Here is a 13,874-nt window from a genome sequence, read left to right on the forward strand (position 1 = left end):
CTTAGAGCAGATGGGGGAAGGGAGGACAGTGGAAATTTCTGCACATTCTGCTGCAAAAAATCGCATCGGTTACTTCATTTTCTGAGCTTCCTTATTCATGAGCATGCTGGCTGTTGCTGCAGCGGCTGTTCAGAGATGACGAGGTTTTGCTGATGGTGCCGGAGTGTCAAAGCAGTTGATAGACATCACAGGCAGTCAGGTTAGAGTTATCACTTCACAGTTCTGCACAACTTCTTGGTGTTTATTGGTGTTATTAACTTGCAATGTTAAACTAAGAACATATCATTCCATTTAAATGCAAAAGTGGTACTTAATAAAGACAGGGCTAAAATCTCTTTTCATGGCAATGTTAAATAAGTGTTGACTAGGCAACACATATTTTTCATTACTTGTACCTAAAGCAGGAGCTTGAGAATTTTATATGCCATAAATGGTGCACACTGCAACACCCGATCATAAGATTTTTAAAAAAGGTAATTTAAACATCAGTTTATCAAACTTGCAGAACAATGTGAAATCAGGGAGTTCTTTATGGTGCCTGATACAAAAAGAATCAGTGGTAACTCCTTTGCCATGCTCCAATAATTAATATTATTTTGAAAAAAAGAAAAAATTGCCCCCCTCAGCACAGACAGGGATTTAAACCTAACTAAGTGGCAGGTTACACCCCAGAAAGACCACAAATTCCCAGGTTCAAACACACTTACTACCATTGTGTCCCTGAGCAGGACACTTAACCCTGAGTGTCTCCATCAGGGACTGTCCCTGCGATACTGATTGTAAGACACTTTATCTGAAGTCTCTTTCTAAAATTCAGTCTTGGTGCAAAATTACAGCCACTTTTACCTTTCCCAGGATGTGCACATTCGGTGTGTGTGTGTGCACTGCACTGCTTAAGTTTGTGGCCTGAACTCCCCTTCAGATTGTGTTAGAGAATAGTGGAAACTTTGATTGGCATCTCATTAATAAAGGATATGTATGGCAATGTTAAATTGCATAGTGCAATCGCAGAGTGCAGAGCTCTGTTAGGAAAAGGTCCTTTTTCTAAAACCATATTTTATCTAAAATTTTTGTAAATTTCCCACATGTGGGACTAATAAAGGATCTTATCTAAAATGTTCTGATGCATTGTTTATGTGATAGATATCTCACAAACAGTGATGTAAGACTGTGTCTAAATCTATGCACCCTCCATCCCCTCTTCACTCTTTCATTATTGTTCCTAGAGGTCACATATGCAGACCTTGTGTTGGGGGCCACTGAGGTGCCATTGAGCAAAGTACCGTCCCCACACACTGCTACCCAGGCACCTTTCATGGCTGCCCATTACTCACCAAGGGTAATGGATTAAATGCATTTCATGTTGTGTTTCTTTATGGTGCCTGATACAAAACGAATCAGTGGTAACTCCTTTGCCATGCTCCAATAATTAATATTATTTAAAAAAAAAAAAAAAAAAATTGCCCCCTCAACACAGACAGGGATTAAAGCCTAACTAAGGGGGTGGTAAAAGCATGGCAGGTTACATCCCAGAAAGACCACAAATTCCCAGGTTCAAACACACTTACTACCATTGTGTCCCTGAGCAGGACACTTAACCCTGAGTGTCTCCATCAGGGACTGTCCCTGCGATAATGATTGTAAGACACTTTGGGTAAGGGTGTCTGATAAATGTCATTAATGTAAATGTAAATGTAAACTAGTCACTTCTACTTTCTAGTAAGACATAACAACACTATAGACATCACTATATGTTCACCAACATGTGAAAGATACTAGCAGAGGTGGAAAAAGTACTGGACAATATTTTTTTTGTAAAAGTATATTTACTTTGCTTAAATATTACTCAAGTAAATATAAAGTACCCATCTAAAAAGTAAAGGTAAAAAATTACTCGATTTAGAATTTACTTTGTGTGAAAGTGACTTAGGGTACCCAAGGGTAATGGGTTAAATTCATCTCATGTTGTGTTTCATAAGCACTTCAGTTTCTCTAATGATTATTACATTTACATTTAAGGCATTTATCAGACACTCTTATCCTGATAGACTTACAATCAGTAGTTACAGGGACAGTCCCCCCCTGGAGCAACTTAGGGTTAAGTGTCTTGCTCAGGGACACAATGGTAGTAAGTGGGATTTGAACCTGGGTCTTCTGGTTCATAGGCGAGTGTGTTATCCACTTATCCACTAGGCTACTACCACCCTTTATAATGATTAAATTGTTAATGAGTCCCTGACTCTTATTAATCAACAGTTTTCTGACAGGAGTGCCTCAGTCAATAAGGTTGAGTTCATCTGATATCCAGATGAGGCCTGTGAAGAGAATGGTCTGGAAAGGGGTGTTTTATCTATAGACAAATGAAGATATTAAAAACAGAGGTCAAGGACAAGTAAGCCATGGAGACTAACCAAACCCAACCTCTATCATGCTATCCAAAATGCTCTCAACATTGGCCTGTGGGAAGAGTTATATTAGACATGTACACTTCATATACACTTCATAAACCAATGTTCTCATTAAGGCATCATTAAGATGACGTACAGTACAGTATGCACTTGTAAAGGACAAGTTGGGTTAAAGCAGGAAAGAATCAGTTGAGACTATACAATCAGTCTTCTTGATGGGTCAAATACACTTTTTGAAAAAACAGCACAATCAGCACCATCAGGAGTCTCAAAGGTTGTTGGCTTGAAGGTCACACCATGTGCCACATTCATACAGGCAGTTTAATTGATCGTGTTTCCTGAATGATGCTCTTCGCTAATGGTCATTATGCCAAACAAGCTGCAGAGGACAGATTTGACTGCCTCATTTAAAATGCTTAAAATCTTGGATGGTAGGGACGCTAATGACTAATTTGTGAAGTGGGCCATCAGCGGAACGACCAAGCAGGAGTAGCAGTCTATTGCAGGATCAGAGCTGTAGTGTTTATCGCCCTCTAAAGGCCCTTCAAGAAATGGCATGAAACCGCTCAGGGCTTATGTAAGAGCATGAGTTGTTGGGGAAGAATACAGTCAAAAGGCTGAGTTGTCGTCGTTTTTTTTTTTTAAAGAGTAGGGGTTGCATAACTGTAAGGCATCGTGTATTTGTTTGGATAAAAGAAATAGAGAGCATGACCTAGAGGGAGAAAAGCACCAGGTCAGAGGCATGACTAAGGCAGTGCCATTATATAAGCATGGTTGCACTAGAAACCTGACAATAGAATCTCCAAACAAATATGTTGCAGAGGTAATCATCAGGTTGAGACCACCATACTCAAAGTGAACAAAGAACGGCAGCAGCATAGACACATACAGTGGATGCGCTGACAATAACATAATGTTAAACATAATAAAAGCTAGCAATAAAGACCAATATCAGTAAAATAAACACTAATAAATCAATAATAGAAGTAGGTGTCTAAGAGCGGCAGAGAGAGAGAGAAAAATGAAGAGGGCTTGTCTAGCCATTCTCTTGGCTGAACATCCCAGCTTGCATCTCTGAGAGCAATCTGCAGTTCTCTCCCCACCAAAAAAGCCTAACAATTCCTTTATAAATAATATTTATTGGTTGCATACAATCAGTAGTCACAGGGACAGTCCCCCTAGAGACACTTTTGTCTTGTTCAGGGACACAATGGTTGGAAGTAGGGTTTGAACTTGTGACTTTGTGGTTATCTAGTTCATCTGAGTGTGTTTCCTTCTTGGCTACTTCTGTCCAAGGCCACTACTTGATAAGATATGATCAGCAACAGCATTAAAACTAAAACTATTTAATATTATTAATAGATATTAATATACAGTCGTTTGAGAAAATTTGGACACCCCATTAAATAATCAGCTCTTTATTAGGAAATGTTCACATATCAATGTCCAATCATGTTTTTATGTATGTTTGGAAAAGAAAGTGACTTAATTACAATTAAACAACAAAAATTAAACATTTTTTACACATCAAAAAAAAAGATATGAACAAAAAATTGTATTTTAATGGAGGAAAAAGTTAGGACACCTACCCCCTTATAACTAGTGTTGCCCCCTTTGGCTACCATTGTGTCCCTGAGCACAACTTAAGCACAACTTAACCCTAAGTTGCTCCAGGAGGACTGTCCCTGTAACTACTGATTGTAAGTCGCTCTGGATAAGGGCGTCTGATAAATGCTGTAAATGTAAATGTAAATGTTTCACATGTTCTTCAAGCACCCTCTGATACACAGTAGAATTCATAATGGATTCTATGATGATGAGCTGGCCAGGTCCTGCTGTAGCAAAGCATCCCCAGACCAAGATACTGCCACTTCCATGCTTCAATTTTTCGGATGGTGGAATGGCTGATGTCAAATTCTTTTGAGATCTTTTTAAATCCTTTACCAGACTCATAAGCAGCCACAATCTTCTTTCTGAGGGCATCAGACAGCTCTTTAGATCTCACCATGGTACTCACTTCAACAGTCAGGAGCACACCAAACTAATCTGAGGTTTAACCAGGGCAATGCTCCTTTACAAGGGGGAACCTATGATGTACTGATAAGCTGTATGTGACTTTAACCATTTTAAGTGGGATAATATGTGAGGGTGTCCTAATTTATTCCTCACCAGAAATTGCATTCTTTTTAAATTACATTTCACAGAAAGTTTTTAAAAGGCTTTTCTTAATTTTTCATTGTTTAGTTATATTATTTGCATCCCTAAATATCATTAAAATTGATATTAAATATCCATATGTCCAAATATATTTAAAATATACAGGCTTTCATGGGATTTCCTCATTTTCTCACATGACTGTATATTAAGTAGGTTCCCCCTATGCTGCTAGAAACAGGCATGTATGTGATCTACTTAGGATTCTGTAGATGGAAGACTTCTGAGGACATTTTATCCACCAGACCAAGAGCTGGGTAATTTGGAAGCCAAGTCAACAACTTGACATGTCGCGAGGCTCCTCAGAGATATCTTGTTTTGTAGTGTGGCATTGTGCATTGCCATTCTGAAAGAGATGTTCATACACACCACACACACACACACACACACACACACATACACACAAGCCGTGTTGTTTGGAGATGCTCTGACATCAAAATCCTGCTGTTGTCACTGTCACTCAGATCTTTTTTTCAGACACATTGACTTCAAGCTATTTCTTTTCTTGCTGTCCAATACATCACAGCCCTTGACAGTTGCCACTGCATCAAAATAATATGTGTAATTAATTTTACCTGTCAGTAATGATTGGTGTATAGGTATTACACTAAAATGTGACAAAAAAAATGTGACTTCTTCAGTCCATTTTAATAAATTCACAGTTTGAGATAAAGTAATACATTAAACATGATCATAAATTGACATAGTATTTCTACAAACTTTCGTGATATTTCAATTACATTTCAATAATGTCAAGCAGAGGGCGCCATTGCTCTTTGAAAGCTGACAAATTGACTGGCATCATACAAATGTTTTTTAAATAATGCATTATTTATCAGTTAATACATTTTATTGTAGTTAATAAATGTACTCACATTTACCTGTTTTTACCTGTCTTCATCCACATAATACATCTGTTAGTAAAGTGGTTTTTACTTTTACATTTGAGGCATTTGGCAGATGTCCTTGTCAGGATTGCCTGCAGCTGGGCTCCACACCGGAACCCAATCCTGACGCCCCATAAATGCCGGAAGTTTCCGCCCGTTCGGGGTCGCTGGCATTTTCGTGAACTTTAGTTGGTAACACTGTTCGTAATTTGAGTTCTGGCAATCGCCACACGCCTACGGGTTAGTTTCAGTTCCTTATTTAAGTTAAATCGTTTTCGGCCACCGCGCCATTGTTTCTTTGTATTTGTTTGTTTATGAATAATAATAAAACCCCCTTCCCAGTATGTCAGACCTCTGCGCTTCCTTCCCCCGTAAGTCCGTAGACGTGACAGAATGCCAGCGACCCACCCAAAAGCGCAGAGGTGGAAAGCAGAGGAGAAGAAACGCCGCGAAAGACGCAGCCCGGCGCGGCGAACGCGGACGCCAGGGGAGAGACGCGCCGCCCGTTCTGGTGGAGCGTTTTCTCCCCGAGAAGCTGTGGTACGCGGCGCCGCGTGATGACGTCACCCCCGGGAAACTCCGCGAAACCCGGAAGCGACAACGTCGGCGGGTGAGTGGGCGGAGCGAGGACGTTGGCGTCGGCAGCAGCGAGGAAGTGACGTGGGCAGCGAGCGCAGTAGATGCGACCCCCACGATCTTCGGCATGTCGAGCCAAGAACTCTGCGCTCTGCTGGCCAGGCTCCCCGTGGACTGGGACGACACGGACGACGACGAGAGCACGGGAGACGAGAGTTGGGCTCCGCCCATCGCACCAGTCTGCGATCGTCGCAAGGTCCGTGGGGACCCACGTCACTTCCAGGGGGGTGAGAAGCGGCAACAACAACGGCGGCGTTCCTCCAGCGAGGAGGTGGGCAGCCTCCAGCCCGAATGGCCAGAGTACTGCCCATGGGAGCTTATCGCGCCATGGGTCCAGGATGTCCGCAGGGTGGACGACCCTCGGAGTCACCGGTGGGAGGACACGGATGACGAAAGCGATGATGACGTGGATTTTCGGTGGGCGGTCGTTGCCGGGATGGCTCCGCCCAGCGTGCGCGTCCGAGATCATCGCGGCGTCCGTGATTACCCATGTGACTTCCGGGGGTACGAGGTGGACACGGACGACGACCAGGGTGACGCCGTTTGGGCAGTCGGTGCCGGGATGGCTCCGCCCATCGCGCCCATCCAGGATCGTCACGAGGTCCGTGGAAACCCACGTCCCTCCCAGCAGTGTGAGGAAAGCTGGTGGAAGAGGGCGACGGGAGGTCGCCAGCCAGCAACTGCGCTGCCGGGACTGCCTCGCAGGGAATCCTCCATTCCTGCTCCAGTCGCCGACCCGCCTTCCCTCTGCCCGGACGTTCCCCAGCGAAATGGCAGCGCAGCACCAGCGCCCACACCTGCTGGAGAAGACGTCCACCCCCCTCCACACCACACACCTACCACCATCTCCAGCGACGTGCCCAGCCCCGTGTGGGACAGCCCAATTGTCCCGGGACCCTTCAGTGGGGCAGCAGACACTGATAAGACCACCACCATCCTATCGTGTCTGCTTGGGTCAGCATGGGGCTGGAGCGCAGCCCTCTGGCAGCAGGGAGAGACAGACAGCAGTTTTCGGGACTTCCAGCAGAGACTGAGGGCGGAGTTTGATCGGCCAGAGCTTGAGCCAGGGATCGAACTCTGCCCCTCCACCACATCCAGCGCCAGTCAGGATCCGGGGCAAGAAGACCAAGCACTGGCGGGCGACGAGAAGGTCGCGCCTCCCGAGATCCTGGCTGTGCCCCCTGAGGAGGTCCCGGAGTGCTCAGAGAGGGAACTAGACGACCCTCTCTTCTGTCTGTCTCTGTCTGTGTGTGTGTGCGTGGCATATGTGTCCGTATGTCGCCCCCACTTCCCCTCTTTGTGTCCACCAGATGGTGACCCAGCAGCAGAGCCGAACCCCAGGGAGGGAGTTCCCAACCTGACTGCACCGGTCCAAGGCGAGGTGGACGAGCCCCAAGGTACCCCTAAGTCCAGCCGGGGGGGGTGCTCCCCCAAAGAATTTTTTGGGGGGGTGCAGTTCGGGTTGGGGACTCCTCCTGAGGGGAGGGGAGGTGGGGAAGCGATGGAGCTGGGTCCTCCGGTAGCCAGTGAGGAGGGCGGGCCAGGCATGGGCCTGCGTCTGCCTCCAGAGGGGTGGAGCGCCATAGAGCCCCCGGGTAGGCATGAGGACCCAGCTGGGACAGACAGGAAGAGGGCCTGCTTGTCCCAACGGACGCAGAAGGGGCTAGCCGGATGGTCTGGCAATGCCCCCCCTTGGCACCAGGGCCGTGCAGCGAGAGGGGCTGCATAGTCCCAGAAGGCACCAGCCTGGGGTGCCTGGAACAGTCGCCGGAGGCTCTGGGACAATCTCCCTGCGCGGTGCAGGGGGTGACACAAGACGTGTCAGAGGGGACATGTGGAGACAGGGCCCACACGTACCCAGATGGATCGGCCCTGATTATTGTGTGCAGGTACAGGAGTCCGGGGCCGCCATGCGGGACCACGCCGGGGAGCCAGGCCGAGGGTCCGGGGCCGCCATGCGGGACCACGCCGGGGAGCCAGGCCGAGGGTCCGGGGCCGCCAAGCGGGACCACGCCGGGGAGCCAGGCCGAGGGTCCGGGGCCGCCAAGCGGGACCACGCCGGGGAGCCAGCCCGAGGGACCGGGGCCGCCACGCCTGACCACGCCGGGGAGCCAGCCCGAGGGACCGGGGCCGCCACGCCTGACCACGCCGGGGAGCCAGCCCGAGGGCACCGGGGCCGCCACGCCTGACCACGCCGGGGAGCCAGCCCGAGGCACCGGGGCCAGCCACGCCTGACCACGCCGGGGAGCCAGCCCGAGGGACCGGGGGCCGCCACGCCTGACCACGCCGGGGAGCCAGCCCGAGGGGACCGGGGCCGCCACGCCTGACCACGCCGGGGAGCCAGCCCGAGGGAACGGGGCCGCCACGCCTGACCACGCCGGGGAGCCAGCCCGAGGGACCGGGGCCGCCACGCCTGACCACGCCGGGGAGCCAGCCCGAGGGACCGGGTCCTCCAAGGGGAGGATACAGCAGGGCAGGAGCCCTGTGGTTGCCGCCGTCCACCCCGCCGCCTCCACTGATGGTACTGTTGGGGCTCCGAGGACGTAGCCCTTGGAGGGGGGGCTCTGTCAGGATTGCCTGCAGCTGGGCTCCACACCGGAACCCAATCCTGACGCCCCATAAATGCCGGAAGTTTCCGCCCGTTCGGGGTCGCTGGCATTTTCGTGAACTTTAGTTGGTAACACTGTTCGTAATTTGAGTTCTGGCAATCGCCACACGCCTACGGGTTAGTTTCAGTTCCTTATTTAAGTTAAATCGTTTTCGGCCACCGCGCCATTGTTTCTTTGTATTTGTTTGTTTATGAATAATAATAAAACCCCCTTCCCAGTATGTCAGACCTCTGCGCTTCCTTCCCCCGTAAGTCCGTAGTCGTGACAGTCCTTATCCTGAGCGAATGTGCTTTCATGTTACATCACTGAAGTTATCAGTTCTGGTTCACTAGGACCCCCAACTATGAATACTTTTATTTTACTAACTCTGTAGTTTTTCTTACCTAAGTCAGACCATAAGAAAGTTACAAGTTAGTCCAAGTATTCCCTAAAAAGGGATAAAAAATATGATCTGGATGATCTCATCTGACATTTAGATTTGACTGTTTCAGTTTATGTTGTTAATGTATATCATGCAAGTACAGAAACACTTGCCCAAACACACACAGATCAAGACGCCTTCAGTGCGTATTGAAAGTGCGTTGAATGGAGATAACCCAGTGTGTTTTGTTGGCTCAGATTAAAATGGGTAAGTCCTTGTGGATCACTGGCGGTTTATCAGAACTACATGCCATCCACTCTGGATGACTGCATCGTCACAGTGATCAAGCGTGAGGGCAGGCCATGTCCAGGCCATGACCTACTTCTTTTGTGTCCTTGCTTTACCGACCTCTACAAAGGCCTTTGTTTTTCACTCATCTTTCATTTCTTCCACTGAATTCACCCTATAATGAACACCCAGTGGCACATTGCTGCAGGGGCCAAACATAAGTGCCAGCACACTCAACCAAACAACAAGAGGATGCCAGTGGATTAGCAGATGTTCGTCCTGATGACACGCATTCCACAGGACTCGGTGAAGTCATTAATCCAAGTGCAGTGTTGCTCAAGGTTCCAGGGAAAGATTAGAAAGCTTTGTGATGAAATTGATGTAATGAGGTGTAAAGTCTTTGCATACTGTAACTGCAAGTATGTTTTTTCAAATTGTATTTTTGAAGGCATCAGGAGATTAGTATGTGTTTATAATCCAATGTATTTTCCGACAACCAAACCAAAGACCCCCACCCAACCCCCAACTGTGCAGTAATAGGGTCAAATCTCCAAACAGTACACATGTGAGCATAGAACAAGTCAACAACATAGCAGCAGATATGTACACATAATATAAACAAGTGATTTAAAATATTGGCAGCTGCAAATACGTAATTTTCTAAGCAGCTTTGTCAATATTTTAGGATTGTAACATCCTCAAAATAACAGTGAGGCTACAATGAGTTTTTGATCTTATATGGATTTACACATTTTATTGAGAAAATTACAAAAGCTTGTGGATAAATGAATAATGTAAATGAATTATTTAAAATATGAAAATCAAATAAAAGCCCATCTTGTACTAAATCTATTTGTAATTCAATGCATTATAAAATATCCCCAAGCAGAGCTCACTCTCACTATCACTCCACTATCAACACTAGTGTCGGGGGTGTCCATCCCACATCAAGTGTGTGAGGCAGGGACTCATCCTGGGTGGGGTGCCAGCCCACCACAGGGCACATTTGTCACCTGGTGTGCATGCTTCTGGATGGGTGTATAAAACTGGAGCACCCCGTGGAAACCAATGTCAACACAGTGAGAGAACGCAGACTCCATACAAATATCCTGATTCAAACCCACAACCTCTGAGTGGTGAGGCCATTGTGCAACCCACGGTTCCACTTTTGCCCAAGCTTGTCTATTTGTATATTTTTGTAAAAGTGTTCCCAACTATATATTTTTTAAAAAATGTTGACGTCCCTGCAGAAACAATTAATTTAATTTACAATGGTAATTTAACTTGGGCAAATGCAGGCTGGCTGAAATATTTATTTATGAGTACTGTCGACTATTGCAAATCCATGTAACTTGCAAACCTAGAAACTAATTCTTAATGTTATCTGCTTCAATGGCATCATGTTACAGTGACAACACATCACATGGTCTTTTCTACAGAGTTACCATTTTTGCTATATTATGCCAAATTATGTTATGGTGTCATTATAATAATGGTAAAATAAAACCGCTAAAGGAATGATTACTACTAAAAACAGATGACAAGCAGCAACTGATGTTGATTGTCTTTTCCTGGAGTATGATTTTGAGCTGCTACATGAGATGCTCATTAACATGGTGAATGATAAGAAAGTGTTCAGAATAAACCTTCAGTACTGTTAGAAACCATCCCAGTTGTGATTTAAGGTGGTGGAGAGAAACCAAGAGTGTGAAATGCTAAAATCACAGCAAAAGCTTGCTGCTTTGGAGAGACTGTCTCATTTGCAATTTTTTTGTTAATGACGTGTTGATTACATGTGTTACCTCATGTGTTACTTCATAGTCCTGCATATTCAGTTTTGATCTATACTATCAAACATGCAAGACACATAAATGAGTAGGTGCCTCCATACTTGGTAGTGGTGTATAGTTTGTTGCCAATGGGACTTAAGATGATGCTGCTATCCAGAGTGACTCTGTATCACTGTGATACAGTGAGATTGTCCCCGTGAAAAAAGTTTATGTGCCTTGGTAAGGGACACAGCGTTTGAATCTGCAATGTTTTTGTTCATTTTGTTCATCTTTTGTATCACAGCTAGTAACCCAGTTGGCTGATATCATCCTCCTTGTACACTGTACTCAGCAGCCATAGCCACAGATCACTTGGGAGCTGTTGCACAGTGATACTTTTTCAGGAAATGAAGTAAATTGTTCCCTTAGAGATTAATTGGATTGTCACTGGGACAGTGACAAGCTTCAGTTTTAAAGTACCATAATGCAACACACAGGACTGAATAAAATAAGCAACCACAGCAATGTCTTCCATTTCACTTACTAGAGTTCAGTCCACAGTGGTTTGATGAAATTTGGTTGTGCTCATCTTCTAATCAGGACTTATCGTGTTCAAGAAGGGTGTTGTTGTTGTTGTTGGGTTTTTTTTTTTTCAGATCTGTATCTTGGTGCTATATAGTCCTTGATGTCCACTAGAGGGTCCAATACTGCTGAGTATTATGTTGAGGATCATAAATAAACACCTTATGCTTTTTGAAAATAAATTTAATTGCTGGAGGTCCCTTTACCTCCAGGGACCTCATTTTTGGGAAACGTTCAGTCCAGTTTTTGCAGACATCTTAAAAACTATCGCCCAGTCCTGGCAACTGTACAATCTCCAGCAAACAAATCTGTAATAAATTAATGAAAACGAGTGGGTAATAAACCTTGCGAGTTGGCGCAGTCGGCGGCGACGTAGAGTCGGTGGCGCAGCACCAACATATGGCGTTACCGGATCTGGCCAATGGGAAGGCGCTTCTGACAGGTAGCTCGCCGACGTCACCCGGCCGAGTGGGTGGGTGGGGCTGGCGAGCTGCGGAGCGCAATCCCGGCGTCTCTGTCTCCGCGGAATGCCTCCGGTGTGAGGGGCACCGGCGATGGGGAACTGGGACCCCGGCGCACCGGGGTGGTCACGCCGACCGCTGAGGAGCGATCGTCGGGGACGCTAGCGGGGAAGAGCTCGCCCGAGGGACGGATTTATCCGCAGATATTAGCCGACGTGTAGGCGATTACCAGCTGCACCGGGATTAGGGGCCAGATTAGGGCGCGGGTTTGATGAAGAGCGGCACCGCGGACGGGTCCTTTCGGGCGGCGCGCGGAATATACTCCACGCCCAGGAAAAAAATCGCGTCACACTTGCTCTCCATGGCGATAAATTGCGCCTCGCCCGGATCCGGTCACGGCGACCCGCGGGTTGCCCGCGGCCAGCTCCTGTAAACCGGCCCTACCCCCCCTTTCTGTCCGCCGGGAGGCGATGTCCGCTTTCCGCTACGCGATTTCAGCACCACCCCAGTCGGACAGCGACCGCATGGAGCAAACGCCGGAGCCTCCGGAGCCCGACGGCGGGCCCGGCGGGCTGGGGGTGGCGCTGGAGGAGGAGCTGGCCATGCTCGCCGGGCAGCGGGAGGAGGACGCGGGCCCATCCGCGGCGGAGAGCGGCGTCGGCGGCCAGGAGGCGGACCTGCTCTCGCTGTTTCGGCAGAAGGAGAAGGACCTGGTTCTCGCCGCTAAACTCGGAAAGGCGCTGCTGGAGCGAAACCAAGACCTCACCAAGCAATACGAAAAAATGAACAAAGACCTTAATGAAAAGTTAGAGGTGAGGTTTACTTATCTTATTATATATTATATATGTTTCTTGTTCATAGTTTATCATGCAACCTGGCAATTAAAATACATGAATATCTCAAGGCACAGAAAGCACTCTTAAATAATATAATGTGTTGTTATATATGTAGAATTCGGATAATGTCTTTACAAACAGTAACACAAAAGCATGTTCACCACAAACTGTGAACATTGATCTCTAGCTCTAGTCTACTCTACAACAAAACTTTCACTTCAAGCCAGTGCCCAACATGAGCGTGGACTCACTCCACTTCAAACAAAGCCTCCTGGATTAAAAGAGCTATTATTGCACTGCAATTAACACAATTTGACTGCCGTTCCGTTTTATGAATTTATCCTGTATAATAGGATCAATTTATAAACCTTGCTGTGATATTGTATCATAGTACCATAGTCTAGTATGACACCTACATGTTCATGGATCTGCAAATCTGAGTGTATGTGTGTGTGTGTGTGTGTGTGTGTGTGGGTGTACAGTTTTTATTTGATTGATATCCTTCACCCTACTGTAGCCCTAAACTAATTGATATAATTGTTGTAAACAACACTCCTTCAGTTCATATCTGAAAGCTACTTCCTGAAATTACCCAGTTTGCCCGAGGCCGGTATCTTGTTCATTTTTATTTTAGATTTTTTTATATCCTAGTTAATAAACAACAGCACGTGCTGTGCACCAGAACAAAGACTAATCTGCCCGATCTGTCCCATGGCCTACTGTACTCTGGCCACATCTGTCGCCGGCCCCTGTCTCACACCGAGGATCAAGCTTTCGGAGTATCCGGCGCCTCAGTCACCCAAAACGCCCATATGCCTTGTAA

General features: G+C 46.7%; 1 protein-coding gene across 5 annotated transcripts in view; it reads left to right on the forward strand.

Annotated features, from left to right (window-relative positions):
* Positions 1-12,203: 12,203 nt before the first annotated feature.
* The window catches only part of bicdl1 (BICD family like cargo adaptor 1), a 28,010-nt gene continuing 26,339 nt past the window's right edge, over positions 12,204-13,874 (forward strand). For 3 of the 5 annotated variants that reach the window (XR_003751279.1, XM_028996693.1, XM_028996694.1), the window contains exon 1: positions 12,205-13,027. Coding sequence is in view for 4 of the 5 variants with exons in the window: in XM_028996693.1 (XP_028852526.1) it covers positions 12,686-13,027 (342 nt within the window). In the remaining variant the exon portion in view is untranslated. Of the gene's footprint in view, positions 13,028-13,874 lie in introns of all 5 variants that reach the window. The other 2 variants (XM_028996696.1, XM_028996695.1) reach the window with 1 other exon arrangement.

The sequence above is a fragment of the Denticeps clupeoides genome, chromosome 11 (assembly GCF_900700375.1).
Source record: "Denticeps clupeoides chromosome 11, fDenClu1.1, whole genome shotgun sequence".
In the NCBI taxonomy this organism is placed as follows: domain Eukaryota; kingdom Metazoa; phylum Chordata; class Actinopteri; order Clupeiformes; family Denticipitidae; genus Denticeps; species Denticeps clupeoides.